General features: G+C 43.6%; 2 protein-coding genes across 4 annotated transcripts in view; both read right to left on the bottom strand.

Annotated features, from left to right (window-relative positions):
* CADPS2 (calcium dependent secretion activator 2) overlaps positions 1-19,388 on the bottom strand; it is a 351,450-nt gene that overhangs the window by 237,023 nt on the left and 95,039 nt on the right. The window lies entirely within an intron of this gene.
* On the bottom strand, positions 3,594-4,918 carry RNF148 (ring finger protein 148). Its single transcript, XM_081879338.1, has one exon. The coding sequence runs from the start codon at positions 4,713-4,715 to the stop codon at positions 3,723-3,725; it is 993 nt and encodes a 330-aa protein (XP_081735464.1). The 5' UTR covers positions 4,716-4,918; the 3' UTR covers positions 3,594-3,722.

Consider the following 19,388-nt stretch of genomic DNA (forward strand, 5'->3'; position numbering starts at 1 on the left):
TAATAATACAACACCTGCAACAATTTTCACCTATTCCTTTGCACTACCATTGGTTTTGCTTGTTCTCAGCAAAAGCGTCATGTCTCCAAAATCTACTTGACTAGAGTTGTGATGTCATTCCATTTGCCATGTGACCCCATATTAGCCAGATGACCAGTTAAGGAAGTAATGCTTTCATTGTCTTTTAATTTCAGAATCATGATTCCTTTCCTATAAAGTAACTATGCAACCAGCAGTTGAAGAGAAAGCAACATAACACAAAATGCAGTTAACTTGTTTTCCTTCAAAGGTATTCAAAGGAGAGTGGAAGTCCCTCCCCAAACTGCCCCACTGTCCACCCTAGTATGTCCCTTATTGAAAGAAAAAGGATTAAGCCAGCTGAAGAGAGATGTATGAGGCTGGTAAGCATCTATGTGCTCCAGGCCCTGAGGTACATAAAATAAAAACATGCCAAGTTGCATAAAAAGCTTTTCCTTTTGCTCGTCCTTTGGTCACCCTGATGTCACAAGTGACTTTTTCTAACATGTCAACAATCTGCAGTTTATCACACCATCTGCCGTACGAAAAATTGTTGGCTTTCTTCCAGAAGAGGGAGAGAGCAATGCTTTTGTTTTCAAATTACTGTTTGCCTTTGACTAAACCCAGAGAGCCAAATCTAGCTGGTTATGCAGCAGTATCACGGCATCGCTCCTGTTCACAATGGGATCCAATCCAATTCATAATGTGATCACCCAGGTGAGTAATCCAGGAAGAAGAAAGAAGCAGAAATAGGAAAGAAAAATACCGTGCAAAAACTGCATGGCAATTAAGAGGGCTTTGCGGGTTGTGAGGTACGGGAAGAACTTTTCCACATCAATATTGGCTGGGGAAGTTTTTCCTGCTGAGCTCCCCCAGGGCTACTTTTATCTCCCAAAACTGAACTGCAAAAATATTTTCTGCAGCCCTAGTAACAAGCCTATCTGTTCAGTGGAAGAGCAGAGTAGCACTTTAAATTAGGTGCTGTATATGAGCTTCTGTAGGTAATAATCTCCTTCATTAGCTGCAGAAATGGATAGAAGCAGAGTGGGATGTCAGCTATCAGCAGATAGAGGATATCCCATTTTCATTTACAAAGATATCTAACCCCCCCCCCCTCCCAAAAAAGAGCGGTATTAAGCTCAGCAGGCAAAAATGGAGGATAATAAGGGCAATCTGCGTCTCTGTAATGTGCATAAAACCCATAGTCTCTCTTCAAAGCCAGATTGCTACAATCAAATTCTAGTACAAGTTCTCGTTCCGCTATCATATATTCCATTCGTCCCCAGAACTGATCTTCTATAGAACAGCTACCCTGAAGTCTGAATTTGTTTCCAAGAAACTTAAAATACTTACCAATAGACTTCCTAAAGGTTTTGGGGCCTTTATATTTAATATATGCCCACTCAGCCCTTGCCTTAAGGTCAGGTGATATATAATGTCAGAGGGCACTTCATACACATCATTAGTTAAATCGTATTAGTTGACATGAATGGCACTCTTCAGGCCTCTTATTAGTGTGTTGCTGCTGTTGATTAAAGGTCAAAGTTGGCATCTCTGTCTGTTGCAAGGCTTGGTTTCTAGCTACAAAGTGAGTGAGGGTCTTTTAAAAAACAGACGGCTACGTTTCCCTCCAATTTATTTATTTAAATAATTTTTCTTCATTAAGAACGATTTTTATGCCACCTTTCCGAGCCAAGAGCAGGCAAGGCAGCTCAGAACAGGAAAGCATTATACAATCGCTAAGTGAAAATCACTAAGGGGAAAAAAAAAATCAGTAAAATTGTCAAGATTTAAATGTTCAATAAAAATTTCAGTACTGACATAAAACACCGAATTAAGGGCATTGCTCCATGGCAAAACTTAACACCATCCATAGAGGGAACCCAGGCTATGTATTGTGTGTGACCTGCTAGCTGTTTATTAAACCAAGGACACTGGGATGAGTGATATTATTCAACTCCTAGCAGGGTAAGATTATAGGTGTCAGGCCATGGTCTGAAGAGAATAACAATGGAATGAGCCACCTTGATAAATCTATGAGGCTCTGGGCTCAGTCGGGGTCCCAACAGAGACTACCTGAAAACTCATAACTAGCACCTTGAGTTCCACCATGAAAGAAATCTGGGATAGAAATGTAACAAACAATATGACTGTAATGCCTTGTACAGCCTGGAGATAGGACTCTGGTCATTTTGAGTGATGTACACACACACTATTTATTCACTAAGGGCATCTACTGAAGTTCCTCCTGGTTGTGTTGCAGAAGGCAGAAGCACATCTTGCAGTAACCAGAAAAATGACATTTTCTGTTGTGGTGCGATGATTTAGATAGAGTAGTCTAGGCTAAGAAATGAGGCATGTGTTGATGAAGACGCACCATGGAAAAAGTACTAATTACTAAGGCCCTTTGATGGTTTATTGACAGTAGTTACTGGTAATTTTTAAAGTTACATTTTGTATTGACTGACAGTGCTGCTGGGTTTTATTGATGTTATTGTATTTTAAACAGGTGTTATTATAAACAACCTTGAGATGTTGCCATAATAGGAGATTCAAAAATATTTTATCAGATAACTAATAAGGAGTTAAATAGATTTGAGGATATATATATATATATATATATATATATATATATATATATTCCAATCTGCAGATTAATATAGAAAAAGATGGAACTGAATTATGGAAAAGCCAAAGAAAACAAAGAATTTATTTATGTATGCTACAACAGCAGCAAGAGTCTTGATAGCACAAGGATGGAAGAATGAGGAAACCCCGACAAAGGAATAGTAGCAAGAGAAATTGATAAACTATGCAGAATTGGCTAAACTAACATACAAACTGCGAGACAAGGACAACTGTGACTTAAAAGAAGAATGGGAACTTTTTACAAATTACTTAAAAAGACAACAAAATGAACTGGACTCCTTAGCAGGTTTTGAATAAACATACACAAATTTATTGTGTACCATAATAACATGGTAGATAGATAATATAAGGATTTATACAATTTATAATATGCAAAGAATAACATGTATTGAGAAATCAGAGAGGAACTGTGGGAAGTCTCAGGGGGAGGGAGGGAGGGTTTGAAGAGGAGGTGGGGAAAAAGGGGGAAATAATGAATATGATATGTTTTGGTATTTTGTTATGTTGAAATTGTTAATAAAAAACCTTTTTAAAAAAAGAATTATGGAAAAGCATGTGTGAAAGTGCAATAGATCAAAGACGCTAGATTTGTCCATCTCTAGTTTCCATTGCTCTTTGCCACCATCCATACAAAAAGAGTTAAAAAGGAAAAAGCATCACCTTTGAAGTTTAATTGTTAATAAGTTACATACAAAAGTCCTATTTAGGGAAAGTTATTTGTGCTACTGCAGCTGTATGTTGTAAAACTCAAAGAGATTCAGTTTACAATTTTGAAAACATGTTTTGATTTTGCTTTTTTAAAAAGAAAAAAAGGGGGGAAAACACAACCCAAAATGAATTTAATGCATACAACCTGGGAGAAACTCATGAACCTAAAGCAATTTCTATTCTTGTTGAGCCAACAGACAATAAAATCTGCACAGAGGTAGAAGCAAAGCTTTTTATTTCACATATGCTTACGCTTGATTTTTAGGAATGAGACAATCAAGCATGGAAAAAGTTGCTTGTCTCCAGAATGAGCGTTTGTTGCATTCCTTCATGAACTCACGACAGTCCTATTGCTTAGGAGAACTGATCATGGGAGAAACTTCATTTGGCCTTTGCCTACCCAATGACTCTGCTTCCGTTGCAATGCTTTCCACCATTCGGAGCATGTCCCATTTACACACAGGACACGTCTGGTGATTCAGAAGCCAAGGATCAACACAGGCTTTGTGGAAAAGATGTCTGCAGTGCAAGACACGGGTTATGTCTTTCGGCTTGTACATTTCCAAACACACCGCACAACTCTCTCCACTTGACCCAACTTCCTTGTCGTCCTTCTTCAATGTGCGAAGCTCAAGATCATTCATGGCCTTACCAATATCAAGTTCCTGCGGCCATCTGTGGACCGGGTTCCTTGATCTCCGCAGCCTTGCGGCAGAGTAGCAGGTGCAATATGCCACAGCGAGGGAGGCAAAAACAAAAATGGTACCCATGTAATGGGTTATCCATGGGTAATGGTGCTTCCCAACATCAATGGTTACCCTCACTTGGATGCCATTCTGAGCCAAATGCAAAAGATCTATGCCTTTCAGGTTGCTGATCATAACTGAGACAATATCTTCTGCCCCAAAGTTATGCATGGGAAAGATAGCATTGCCTGTACCTGGATAATTATAGATGATCACACCGGCAGCTCCCTTTTCTGCAGCCACCATGATTTGCTTTGCAAATGAACACCGTCCCCTCATGATGAGAGCTAGCCAACTGTCCCCATTTGCTGGCTTCTTAAAATGTGTTAAAGAGCTACAGGCGTTTTGATGCAGACCCTCCGGAGGCACCACAACCCCAGACACCTTCTTCAAAGGAGAGGCTCTCGCAAACACTCCATTTTCCAAAATCTCCCACAAAGTCCGATTTGCTACTAGGAACGAGATGTTAAGATTGGCAACCCAAAAGGCTTCAGCTCCTGAGCTGTGCATACAGAGGGCGAGGAGGAGCCCAAGGTGCAGGTAACAAAGAGATGTTGCCCTTCCTCTTCCAACGGCAGTCCCAGGCATGCTCATGTTGACACCTGCAATATAGCTGCTGAATCAATAATGCAGGACCAGACAAAAGTCGTCAGCATGCCAAAGCCGAGTCGCTGCTAGCAGAGAGATATTAAAAACCTACCCCCCAAAAATTGCAGAGAAGCGACCTCAGCAGGCTGTCCAGCGTTAGATACTTGGCAAAGCTTTATGGCAGGTGGCATCAAGCAAAAATCAGGATGGCTTTTCCTCCGGTGAAGTAGCTCATTGTTACGTAATGAAATTATGACATCGTGGACAACTCTGCCAATTAGCACTGACTTAGGACGTGGTCTATATAAAATCTTACTGGCTCAGCATCCAGATATGCTTTTGGATGCAGGTGGCACTGTAGTTTAACTACTGAGCCTCTTGGGCTTGCCGATCAGGTCGGCGGTTCGGATGCCCACAATGGGGTGAGCTCCTGTTGCTCTGTCCCAGCTCCTGCCAACCTAGCAGTTTGAAAGCATGCCAGTGCAAGTAGATAAATAGGCACCACTGTGGTGGGAAGGTAAACAGCATTTCCGTGTGGTATGGTTTCTGTCACGGTGTTCCATTGAGCCAGAAGCGGTTTAGTCATGCTGGCCACATGACCCGGAAAGCTGTCTTTGGATAAACGCTGACTCCCTCAGCCTGAAAGCAAGATGAGCGCCACAATCCCATAGTCGCCTTTGATTGAACTTAACTGTCTAGGGCTCCTTTACCTCCTACCTTATACTTTTATTATCCACTCCCCCCACCACACAGAATCCAGATGTACAACTAAAGTATTGCATAGTGTGTAAATCAATGTTCACAACCTTCTGGGTAACTTTTACTGGAGGGTTTGGCATCTAAGGGAAGTCTGAAGGTATGTGGTGCTGTATCGTTATAGCTTAGCGGAGCAGATAGCAACACACACAACTGTTTTTCGCTGGTGCACTTTAGTCTATGCAATATTCCACTGTCAGGTTCAGGCTCTCTATGTTAGAGAGCTGCAAAAAAATGACCCCCAACTCTGTGTCTGTTGTTAGATTAACGTGCTAACTGGCAAGGTGTGAAAATGCCACCAGTTTCTCTTAAGGTTTTGACATATGAAGGTCTTAATGGCTCAGGACCCCAATATCTTCTGGCATATCTCTTCTTATATGAGCCTACTCAGATCCTTAGATCTTCATCCATGGCCTTTCCCTGAGGCTCAGAGAATAAAGGGACCCTTTCAGCCGTAGTTCTTTCCATCTGTGGAATGCTTTCCAGTGAGGTCCGCCTGGCACCTTCGCTGTCATTTTTGGGGGCACCAAATAAAATCTTAGCTCCCCTGCCCCACTGACTTTTGAAAAGTTATACTTTTGCTGTTAATGTACCGCCAAAGATTTCTGTAGGTATTGGGCTGGAGGTATTGTTCTATCTATTTTTATGAATTCCAGCTAGACCGTGACTGGGGCTGGTTATAAGGAGCATATAACTCCCTTGCTACAATTATTCCTCTGGCTGCCAGTCTGTTTCTGGGCACAATTCAAAGTGCGGGTTATGACCTATAAAGCCCTATATAGCTTGGGTCCAAGCTATCTGAATGACTGTATTCCCTCATACAAACCTGCCTGGGCTCTGAGATCTTCATGGGAGGCCCATCTCTCAGTCTCGCCACCCTCCCTGTCATGCTTGGTGGAAGAGGGCCTTCTTGGTAGCTGCTCCCAGACTTTGGAACACCCTTCTCAGAGAAGTTAAGATTGACTCCCTCCCTCCTTGTTGTTCTTCCGTCAGCAGGTGAAGACTTGCTTGTTCCAATAAGCTTTGGGGGAACTGACTGTTGTTTTTTAAAGAAAGGGCTGGTGCTGTAGGGCTTTTATTCTAATTATCTGTATTTTTAAAATAGGTATCATATATATTATTTTAATTCTATTAGTCTTCAGTTGCTTTTAATGATGGCTTTGCCCATGGTTTTTAACAGTTTCTGCTTTATCCGTGAGCTGCCTTGAGTCTGTGTCTGGAGGGAAAAGTGGGATATTATTACTACTAATAATAATAATAATATTTCCTTAGAGGCCCTTCTGAGTATCTTGTTTGAGGGGTCCAATAAAATCATTACTAAATAGGTGGCAAAATATCTGAATGTCTGTTAGGGCTGCAGGGATGGCTAAAAGAGCTAACCATCATAGCAGCTCTAAGAGATGTTCAGATATTTTGTCACCTATTCAGTAACTGGTTTAATAGACCCCCTTGCTATTTTTGTTCCTCAAAGGCTACGATGATGTATTTTTTTACATGATCTTTTTAGTGGCTGGTTGACCATAATATGTATTTGACTGACTGCTGCTACTAGGGCTATCAAATATAGTTAAAAAGAGAAATAATATTAAATGTGCTTCTCATATGGAGGTGATGCTAACCCTCCATTGGCATTGTAAGTTGAACATATGGATAGAGACTTCAGCACAACAAAAAGTGAAGAGGAGGAGCCATATGTTTTTGATTCCTCCTCTTCACTCCCTGCCAACACACTCTAGGAAAGATGAGGCAAAGGCTCAGGCACTCTTGGGCTAAAGCCAGGTATCTGGGATTAACCATGGAGCTTTCCTCCCAAACACATTTTTGCCTAGCATTATTTTTCAGAAATTAAAAAGTAGATGCATATGTATCTCAACAGAGAAATGGCATTCACCTCTTTAGTTTTGTCCTCCTTTGGAGGAGTAAAGCAAAAATGCTTTCAACAAGCAACCTGAACTAGTGTGTGATGATTGATCTCGTGCTTATGGATTTAATTGAACAGAGTCTCTGGAGAAAATAAAATACTTTGCAAGGATATATGAAATACTTCCTGAACTAGGAGGCTTCACTCAAGACTGTTGTTCTCACACATGAGCACAGCCATCTCAGAAGCCAATTGCTCAATATATTCTTCTGTGAAAAAAAATAATTTTGGATCTGTGAGCTGCTGAACATACACTTAAGATTTTAATTAACGGTCCCAGCTACCAGTAGCCTCAAAGGCAAATCATTCCCCCCAATAAATATCAGTTCTTCACCTGTTTAGTGAGGAGAATACTTTTATACATGCTTTCTGAAAGTTACAAGCAGTGTTGGAAGCCTCACGAGATACAAGGGATTTCGTCCCTCTCAGTTCCTTTGGATAACGGCATGGTTGCAAATAGGGCAAATGCCACGCTTTAGCAACCAGCGGTCAATGCACCTTTTGTGGAAGATGTGCCGGCAGGTTAAAATACGCACTACCTCTCTCGGCTTGTATGTCTCCAAGCACACCACACAGGTCTCTCCTGCTAGATCCGTTTCATTCCTTTTCAACTTGCGCAGCTCAAGCAAATCTACAGCTTTGCGGAGTTCCGCCTTTGCTGCCCTGACACTCCTCTCTTCGTGTCTTGCCCCAGTCTGCCCCAGAGTGCAGCACAACGCTGCGCAGGCAACAAATGCCAAAAGGAGGAAGAACAAACACAGGTAGATCTTGTAGAAGCACTGCATAGCTCCCACTTCGATTACTGCGGTGACCTGGATACCTTCCTTAATCAACTGCAAAATTGGGTTTCCTTTCAGGCTGCTAATCATGATGGTGGCAATATCGCAGGCATCGTCGCAAGTCAAAATGAGAATCTCTCTGTCTGGATGCGAATGGTCATAAATAACAACACCTGTGGCACCTTCTCCTACCGGTGCCTTCCTTCTGCCTTCAGAAGCATCACCTCCTCTTGCAACGAAGGCTATCCAGGACTCAGTGTCTGGTGGTATACTGAACTTAGCTCCCATTATGTAGGCACCTTTAGCTTCTGTGGGCATCTTTAACTTCACCAACAGCCCTACCATCTTCTTTGAAGGGAGGTCCTCCTCAAAGGAAGCTGGATTTTGTGCTACTGATATGGCCCACTTCTCACTGTCAAGGGTTAGATTAATATAGCCAACAGAGCAACTTGCAGCTTGAGAGCGAGGCACACCAAATATTAGGGGGAGGCTGAAAGCCATCTTCCAGAAAGAGGAAACATTTATTCCACCATTGTTGAGAAGTTTCATTTTTCTTTTGCAAGCGGCAAAAATAAAAATCCAAGCGATGACTCACATGGTCAAACAGCCAAGGCAGCATGATGAACAAAGATGTATTTCCATATTTGTAGAAAGATCAAAAATCCGATTGACTAGAAAGGCACCACAGACTCTAAACCTCACAAACATGTATACGTAGAATTTCAACCCCCACTCCCCTTAACTCCATACCAGTAAGAGACAGAACCACCACCATAGATCACAACATGCACGTCTGTCATCAGGAAGAGAGCTGTAGCCATTGTGACATCAGAACTGCTTCAAATGACCACTCCTTCCTTAGCTTACTCATATTTTAAAGGGAGGAGGGGGGAAAGAGAGGGAGAGAGAAGAACAAAGAAAGTTCAAGTCCACAAGAAAAAGAAATACACACCAAATTATTGAAGTATGAAATAGGTAGAGCTCCCTACGGAGATGTTTTCATTTGGGGTGGGGCAGGCCTCCTCCCTTGAGATGTCTGCTGGTGTTTTGGGGGGCGTATACCTTTACTGGTCAGAGAATTAGAAAGATCAGGTATCCTTTTTTCTAGCGAATACAGATGTTTGGTTTGCATTGTGTCCACAAAATCATGTTGATGGTCCATGTATGGGATCATTGAAACCACCAACCATTTCATTTTATGCTGTGTACTTTTTATACAGACTACATAATAACAAGATGGCAAATCCTATTCTTTCTCTCTTTTCCTCTGATATTCTTGACCTGAGCATCAATACCACCAGCTATGCCACTTTTGTTTATATCTGCCTCTTTAAAATATTGGGTGAGGTGGTGGTTTCTACTACTTTGACAATTTAGAGCACGGTTAGGCAAACTAAGGCGCAGGAGCTGGATCTGGCCCAATCACCTTCTAAATCCAGCCAGCGAATGGTCTGGGAATCAGCGTGTTTTTACATGAGTAGAATGTGTGCTTTTATTTAAAATGCATCTCTGGGTTATTTGTGGGGCATAGAAATGCATTCATTTTTTTTTTCAAAATATGGTCCGGCCCCACACAAGGACTGAGGGACAGTGGACCGGCCACCTGCTGAAAAAGTTTGCTGACCCCTGATTTAGAGAAAGAGCCTATGCCGTGATTATTGTAAAACAGAGTCAAAGCTCTCTCTTCCAATTTTCCAACAGCCTAGGAATAATCTTGAAGTCTCGTTAATTTTTAAATGGGACTGATTTTAAAAAAAAGAGAAGTGATTGTATTCTTCTTATAATAACAGTAACCGTTTCAAGCAACTTTTTAGCACAGTGGAAGGACTTGCATGAAATCTCACATTCAGCCAGTATGAAAGGACACTGCATCTCCCAAAGAATTCTGAAAACTAAGTTTACCCCTCACAGAGCTATAATTCCCAGCACTCTTAACTACATCTCCCAAGATTCTTTGCAGAAGTCATGTGCTTTAATTGTATGGTGTGTACATAGCCCACAGTCAACAACATTGGTGTGATTCACAGGGAGCTTTGAGTCTATTGTAACTACTGTGAGAAGGTAAACAGTGAAATAATAATCCCTTTATAGTTCTTCCATGAAGTTTTCTGGCAGTATAAAATTTCCTGAAAAGTTACAGGCTCAGTTCTGATGTAAATTCTGCCATTCAAAGTGTGGTTTATGAAGCCGAGAATGAACATCATGGTCCTTTCCTCACAATCCCAGCAAATTAACCAGCATTAAACTAGAGCTCCCCATTTCACTTCTAATAAGGAATTCTGCTTTCAAAGAACCAGGATCTTCACATCTAAGCTGCAGCCAATTATTTGGTCCATTTGTCTCTTTCTGCCTTCGTAAACCCTGATTTGTGTACATTCAGGTCTACAAACTGGGATATTCCAAGTGGGAATCAAGGCTGTGGGGTGAGCTAAAGAATGGGAAATTGCTAAAGGCCTCTGGTGGATCTCTGTACCATCTAGGAATAAACATTGGAAAGTATCTGGCACTTCCTATGCAAGCACCATTGAAAGCAAAATATACTATGAGATACTAGGTAAAACACAACCCTGAAAATCACACATGGAAAAAGGCATGCATAAATAAAATAAATAAATAAATTTTATTATTTACACCCCACCCACCTGGCTGGGTTTCCCCAGCTACTCTGGGCGGCTCCCAAGAGAATATTAATAATAACAACAAAAAAGCAATCAAACATATAGGGCTGCCTTCAAATGTCTTCTAAAAGTCAGATAGTTGTTTATTTCTTTGACATCTGATGAGAGGGTGTTCCACAGGGCGGGCGCCACTACCAAGAAGGCCCTCTGCCTGGTTCCCTGTAACCTCACTTCTCGCAGTAAGGCAACAGCCAGAAGGCTCTCAGAGCTGGACCTCAGTGTCCGGGCAGAATGATGGGGGTGGAGACGCTCCTTCAGGTATCCTGGGCCGAGGCCATTTAGGGCCTTTGCATTGTGCTCGGAAATGTACTGGGAGCCAACGTAGGTATTTCAGGACCAGTGTTATATGGTCTTGGCAGCCACTCCCAGTCACCAGTCTAGCTGCCGTCTTCTGGATTTGTTGTAGTTTCCAGGTCACCTTCAAAGGTAGCCCCATGTAGAGCACAATTGCCATAGTCCATACCACCAATTGTTTTTGTTACGAAACAAGAAAACAAGCAAGCCATTGACAAAATAACAGAGATCTGCATTATGGATCGGCAGTTGAATGGTAGTCCTATCTGGACATTCCTCCTCTTGTAATTCCAACAACATGGGGGAGGGATGGAAGAACAAGGAAGGTTGTTTTTGCTGGCGCCCACCCTGTCAAATGCCCATCGCCACATTGCACAGTGTGGCAGGGGATGCGGAGGGCTGAGGTGGAGAAGCAGTGTTAGGCATATAGCCTCCCCACAGGATTTAAGACCTTGTTCAGTGTGGGTTCTAAATCACACAGGGTGCCTACACAGAATTCCCTTCACCAGACTTTTCCCATCCAATGCATGGAAGACAGTGTCAAGCATGCAGTACAGAGGGCAGAGTCAGTGAACATTGCTTCCCTCTTTCCCCCTCCCCTGGCGATTGAGAAATAGACATTTCCTATAGGGTTTTCCCCCTTCCATATTACAATTCTACCAGAGTTATATACATAGTGCAGACATCTTTCCTCCAAGGAATGATTTGTTGCTGGGAAATCACATTTTTCTTGCACTACACCTATACCAGGTTTTCATCCTTTGAAACTGCATTTATCAGGGACCTGTAGAACGCAGTTCTGCCAAAAAACCACAGGCAGCTTGTTGGTTGAGCATTCTTCCTGACCCCGCTACATCACTGCGGACACACACAGTGGTGGACCCACATTTTGGAGGTCCTAGAGCTTCAACTGTTATGGGAGCACCTTCGCAACAAGCTCTAGGTTAACCACTGTTATCTTCTTCAGTCGGGTTGTTTACAGCAACCCGTACAGCATCTGTGCTGCTGACTTTCAAACTTTGGGATTGCTGAAATATATGCAATGAAAAATTAAGCAATTTGAGTTGTGCAACTCAAATTGGATCTACTAGGCCAAGGTTTCCCAAATTTTGGGGTCTCCAAATTTGGACTACAACTCCCATCATCCCTAGCTAGCAGGACCAGAGGTTGGAGATGATGGGAATTGTACTCCAAAAAACCGCTGGAGAAAGCCTGTACTAGACCCAACTTCTTTAAGCAATGTGGACTAAAAGGAACCCCTCTGGGATTAGGAGCCCTGAAGCTTAAGCTTCCTTGGTTTCATAGTAGATCTGACCCTGCACACATGTGCCCAGACTAACAGAACTTTCTAGAAGGGTTTTGCTTAGTACAGTGGTACCTCGGGTTACATACACTTCAGGTTACATACGCTTCAGGTTACAGACTCCGCTAACCCAGAAATAGTACCTCGGGTTAAGAACTTTGTTTCAGGATGAGAACAGAAATTGTGCTCCAGCGGCACAGCAGCAGCAGGAGGCCCCATTAGCTAAAGTGGTGCTTCAGGTTAAGAACAGTTTCAGGTTAAGAACAGACCTCTGGAATGAATTAAGTACTTAACCCGAGGTACCACTGTAGACAGAACATATCCCAGCTGTAGCACTCAAGCACTTAAACATTCCTTACAAAGAAGTGGTAAATGCCATAAGGCTTCCTTTTCTGACACAGAAAGTGCAAGAATTTGCGAACATTTTTCACTGGTTTTAAAAACATTTCCCCATCTATTGTAGCCCCCCTCTGTTTCCTCAATCACACATCCCATTGTGTTGCCCATGAGTAAGACCACTGGTTGCAAAGCAATCTTCCCATGTGTCAGGGACGCAGGGGGAGCGCAGGGAGGGGAGGAGATGGAGAGCGAGGGGGAGCAATCCGAGGGCAGCGTAGGAGAAGAGGACAGTAGCCCAAGAGATTCCATGAGCCTCTCCAGCGAATCGGAAGATTCACAGAAGGGGGCGCCGATGGCCAGGGCAAGGGGGGCCCCAAGGGGGACACCCCAGAAGCAAGGGGCCAGCGGGGACTCCCAGAGCAGCAGTTGGAAATCAGGACCAGCTTCCCCACCAGAGCATAGTGGGGCGGGGAAGGGCCCCAGGTATCAGGGCCAGTGTATTCGCCACCAGCGAGAGAAGATGAGTCAGGGTTGACCACGCCTCCATCGGAGAGCGAGGGAACGGTCGAGAGGAAGGTTACCGGCTGGGCGCGCGCGCCAAGTTCAAATGTACAGGCGAGCGGCACAGCAGGTAGCCCGGATAGGGAACCAGGTCCTAAAGCCCGCCGGAAGGAGGGGCAAGAATCAGGGGGGTCAGCGTCAGAAGAGTCCAGAAAGGATGAAACCCCAGCGGGCAGGAGGGCCCAGAGGAGGAAGGAGCGAAGGAAGAGGTGGGGCAAGGCTAGAGTCTTAAACTGGTGTCAGGGGGGCGGAGACTCAGACGGGACTTCGCCGGTCTAGACTTTAAGACGTAGAGCGGCACGCTGCGGCTTTGAAATGGAAACTGAACTTCAATAAAGACTTTTGTACATAACTACAGCCGGGCGTTGGTCCTTTGTGAGCTGGGACCAAGGGGTGGCTCTGACACCATGCATGAACATTACACGGAAACATGATTTCATGCTGGTGGCACAGGATTTGGTGCCACAGAGGTTTTGCACCAAAAGAAAAGCCCAGTGGTTCAAAAAAAAATCAAATCTGAAAAGAGCCTCTCAATGCAGCCGTGACACAAAACTGATATACTATTTCCCCGCTTCCTTGTTGAATAACAGTTGCTAAAAATGCAGCTGAAATATTGTTTCAACTTCAGAGGCTTTTCAGGTGACAAAATAAACCAATTTTGTGCTTATGGGTTTCTGAGTCTCTGGAGAAAATAAAACACTTTGAACAGATATATGAAATGCTTCCTGAGCTAGGAGGCTTCACTCATAAACTGTTGATCTTACACAAGAGCTGACACACCCCAGAAGTCTATCGCTGAAGGGATTATTCTGCGAAAGAAAAGTTTCAGATTTAAGAGCTGCTGATCATGCGCTTAGGACTTTAATTACCGATTACAACTGCCAAAAGCCTCAGATGCAAATCACCTTCCTCTGACAAATATTTGTTCTTCATCTGTCTAGTGAGAAGAATACTTTTATATATGCTTCTGGAAGCAAAGCAAGGTGCAATCCCTCTCAGTTCCTTTGGATAATGGCATGGTTGCAAATAGGGCATATGCCACGCTTTAGCAACCAGCGGTCAATGCACCTTTTGTGGAAGACGTGCCTGCAGGTCAAAACACGCAACACCTCTCTCGGTTTGTACGTCTCCAAGCACACCACACAGGTCTCGTCCGCTAGATCCATTTCGCCCTTTTTCAACCTGCGCAGCGCTAGCAAATGAACAGCCTTGCGGAGCTCTGCCTTTGTTCCCTGGACACCCCTTTCTTCATGTCTTACCACCATCTGCCCCGGAGTGCAGCATAATACTAAATAGGCAACCAGAGTCAGGATGAGAGAGTAAGCACACAAATAGATCTTCCAGAAGCACTGGGTCGTTCCCACTTCAATGACTGCAGTTACACGGATACCTTCCTGAATCAGACGTAGAATCTGTTTTCCTTTCAGGCTGCTGATCATAATTGCAGCTATGTCACCTCCATCCTTGTGGGTCAAAATGAGAATCTCTTTGTCTGGACACGAATGGTCATAGATGATGACTCCGGTAGCACCTTTCCCTGCAGCCACCTTTATTTTCTCTTTGAATGTGCAACCACCCCTTGCAATGAAGGCTATCCAGGCCTCTGTGTTTGGTGGCACGTTGAAATCCGTGCCCAGACTACAGGCATCTTTTGCTTCTCCTGCCGGGATCGCCAACACCCCCACCATCTTCCTTGAAGGAAGGTTCTCTTCAAACAGTGGCGGGTTGTACACCTCAGACATGGCCCACTTCCCCCAGTGAAGTGTCAGGTTCATATAGTAGATGGATTGACTCGCTGCTTGAGAATGAGGCAGGCAAAAAATTAAGGGGAGGCAGATAACCGGTTTCCAGCAAGACGAAACCTTTCTTCCATAGTTACTGTCAAGCTTCATTCCTCCTTCCTGCTTTCGAAAAAGGCAAAAAAGAAAAGGGAGGGGGGAAAGATCCAAGTGATGGCTCAGGTGACAAGAAGCCAATGGCTAATGGTTTCTTCAAAAAAAGATGGCACAGATAGCTAACATTTCTTTCCACGTTTGTGTTTTGGAGAGATTGTTCTTGGGATCAGCCTACCCTTTTGACAGCCATGTGAAGTGAGGTGGTGCCAAGGAGCAGAAGACAGCATAAACAATGGATTGACTCATATAAATACTGCAACCCTATTGGCCAATTGTCTAAAACTGGCCACAACCTTCCTGACATAGCAAGTATCATCTGATTTCATGGTCCAAGTTTAACTTCTCACCTATCAGGGCTGTTGAGGTGGCAAAGATAACAGAAAACTGCATAATGATTGTGCTGTGCAGTATAAATCTTTTTTTTTTTCCCTCTGAATAATATTTTCCAAGTAACACAGGACATTGATTCATCTCAGGTATGGAGATCGACACCGAAGAACATGCTGGCAGTACAAGGCACCATTGTTCTCTCTAACTAGTAAAGGTAAAGGGACCCCTGACTGTTAGGTCCAGTCGCGGATGACTCTGGGGTTGTGGCACTCATCTCGCTTTATTGGCTGAGGGAGCCGGCGTACAGCTTCCGGGTCATGTGGCCAGCATGACTAAGACGCTTCTGGCAAACCAGAGCAGCTCCTGACAACCTAGCAATTTGAAAGCACGTCAAAAGTGCAAGTAGATAAATAGGTACTGGTCCAGCAGGAAGGTAAACAATGTTTCCATGTGCGGCTCTGGTTCACCAGAAGCGGCTTAGTCATGCTGGCCACATGACCCAGAAGCTGTACGCCGGCTCCCTCGGCCAATAAAGCAAGATGAGCACCGCAACCCCAGAGTCGGCCATGACTGGACCTAATGGTCAGGGGTCCCTTTACCTTTAAGGAACCCTGGGCACATCCCACACTCTCCAAGGATGTCCCATATAGATGCCAAATTCAAGCTAAACCTCCTGGACAGCTGATATTTAGGCACACCAGTCTATAAAAAATTAAAGCTTTACAACACAACCTGTTGTTGTTAAAGCTATCTTTAGTTGCTGTTTTTAGAATTAATTTTAGCCGGTTTTACAATAGGTTTGTAAACTGCCCTGGAGACACACGTAAAATGTGATTCATAAATCAACACCACCAGCACACCATAATGGGCTACAGCTAGGGTCAAAGTACAATGGTGTCTACAGAATTTACCATGAAGCCAGACGATGAAGCCAAAAGCAACATTATACTCCACATTCTTTTACCAAAAGTCTGTTGTTAACTGCATAGTTCCCCCCTCCTTCCTATGTAACTTTAATAAGTTAATGTTCTATTGCTCTTTATGTTCTCTGTCTGTTTCCTTGGGGAGTCTGTTAACAGTCAATGTTAAAACTGTACACTGGCAGCTGATACATTGAAATTCTGCAGAATGCTTGACTCACATCATCGTTCTCTCTCTCTCTGCATTATAAAACATCTGTGTTTCACTGAGAAGCTACTTGAAAAAATAAAAAGACACATATACAAATTGTTCTGTGCTTTATGTTTAACAGCTTGGATGTGCAACGGGCAAAATCCCAACCTACCCTCTGAAAACCTGCTGGCACTGGAAGGTGGTTTTTAAAACTTGTGCCAGTAAACAGCAAAGGGAAACATAAGATGAAGACCTCTGCCAACAGAGAGATTTCTGCTTTTTAGCCATTAGACAGCATATTTCGCTTTCACCTCACTCTCTCCCCAACATGCCCCACAGCCGTGCTTTATACAATCATTCCAATCTGCCAAGACAAGAAACATAAATTGTTACCCCTGAGTTTCGAAATTCAAGAGATTTAATGCATTCTATACTTTAATGCATTCTATACTGAAGGAAGTTCTGCATGACCTGGCTGCAGCCGGCCCACTGAAACATTTTCCCATCTATTGTAGCCCCCCATCTACAACCTTTTCCCATCTATTGTAGTACACTTTAAGCACCATTGAAACTCCCATGTCAAGCTGGTTTTCTGCAGCAGATGAGGAAAGTATAATACTATGCACGTGTACAAACATCTTGAAACATTCACCTGGAAAACCTGCTTCACCAGCTTCCTAATAGGTAGTGAATGTGTATTTTACTCCCAGCACGGTATGAATTTGCTATAAGAAACACTGGTGCTTTCCACAATAATCCACTGCAGGGTCTAAACCCCTGAGCCTCTTGGGCTTGCTGATCATAAGATCAGCAGTTCAAATCCGTGCAACGGGGTGAGCTCCCGTTGCTCTGTCCCAGCTCCTGCCAACCTAGCAGTTAGAAAGCATACCGGTGCAAGTAGATAAATCGGTACCGCTGCAGTGGGAAGGTAAACGGCATTTCCGTGCATTCTGGTCTTCGTCATGGTGTCCTGTTGCACCTGAAGCAGTTTAGTCATGTTGACCACAAGACCCAGAAAAGCTGTTTGCGGACAAACACTAGCTCCCTCGGCCTAAAAGCAAAGTAAAGTGCTGCACCCCACAATCAAATTTGACTGGACCTAACCATCCAGGGGTCCTTTATGTTTTTTACCACTTCCACACATTATACTTGAGACACGGAGCACTTCCTTTCCAAAACCCTTTAGCCAATTTTCTACATGGTCAAAGGAAACTTTAAGCCAATCACAAGCAGTAAATCTTTGCAATACAGTGGTACCTCTGGTTACGTACTTAATTCATTCCAGAGGTCCGTTCTTAACCTGAAACTGTTCTTAACCTGAAGCACCACTTTAGCTAATGGGGCCTCCTGCTGCCGCTGCACCGCCGGAGCACGATTTCTGTTCTCATCCTGAAGCAAAGTTCCTAACCCGAGGTACTATTTCTGGGTTAGCAGAGTCTGTAACCTGAAGCATATGTAACCTGAAGCATATGTAACCCGAGGTACCACTGTACTCTTGTGAGGCACCAGGTAGACTCCAGTCCTACATACCACTGTTGGAGTCTACTCTACCACTGGGAAAGGCAAGTCACACCTCAGGCGTGATCCATTCTATTTTTATCAGGCAAGCACCGTTTCAATGTTCTGTCTGAAACACCAATAATATTTGAGCCATTTTTGTCACCAGTGGTCACAATTTCAAATTCAGGCTCCAAAGCCAAACCCCTCCCCCGCAATACAGAAATAAAAACAAAAAACTACATTGCTTGCTATGAGAAGTGCTGGTTAAATTACTCCAAATCAGGCTTGGAAGTAAACCTCAGGAAGTTAACAAAAGCCCATCTCAAAACTGAGACAAGTTGCATGAGCCCCCAAATTCTCCTCCACCTCATATTTTGGATTTGCTTACAGAGTTTTCCAGATTTCTCTATTTTTTCCTGGATAATCCTAAATTAATTGGAGCGAGCAATGGAAGATGCGCCCATCCTCTATTTGCTGCAAAGGAGCTCAACACAGATCTAAGGTATGTGCTGTTCTATGCATTCCTCTCCAATATCGCTGACCAGCTAGAGTAATTAACTTACCTAGAAATGTGGAGCAAACAACATCATATCTTGATTTCATTCTTGGTATATAGCTTTAAAAACGTTGGCAGGCATTACAGAGAAGTTATGAGAAGACGACCACACAACTGAATTAGCATTAAGCATTTCCCTACTGCCTTGATCTCTTTCACCAGCAGATGGGATTTTGGACTTTATTGGGAAGACTGAACTGAGTAATGTTGGCAGCCAAATATAGCCTCCAGATTTTAAATACTTTTTGCATCAGAAAAGATGCAAAATAGGGCAATATAAGGGAAGTAGTACGGTATGCCTCTACATTACGTTTTACGCTTCTTGGTGCATTAACCCTCTGTTTTCCTATCATGAGTTTCTACCACTCCTCCAAATCTCTGCTCAGTGGCATAGCATGGGTTGTCAGCACCCAGGGCAAGGCAAGTAATTTGCGCCCCCTAACCCATGGATTTGCACCCCCTAACCCGTGGATTTGCGCCCAACCCTAACCCCCAGATGTTGCGCCAGGTGCGGCCGGCCCCCCCTGCACCCCACACGCTACCCCCCACTGTCTCTGCTTGCAAGCTGCCTTGGATTTTTCCACCTTATGAACTGCAGCTATATACAGTGGTACCTCGGGTTACATACGCTTCAGGTTACCCACTCCACTAACC

This window comes from Podarcis erhardii, assembly GCF_964252035.2.
Source record: "Podarcis erhardii genome assembly, chromosome: 10".
In the NCBI taxonomy this organism is placed as follows: Eukaryota; Metazoa; Chordata; class Lepidosauria; order Squamata; family Lacertidae; genus Podarcis; species Podarcis erhardii.

Excerpts from the sequence above, each read along its gene's own strand:
- RNF148 (XM_081879338.1), bottom strand. The coding sequence starts at position 4,715 with ATGAGCATGCCTGGGACTGCCGTTGGAAGAGGAAGGGCAACATCTCTT.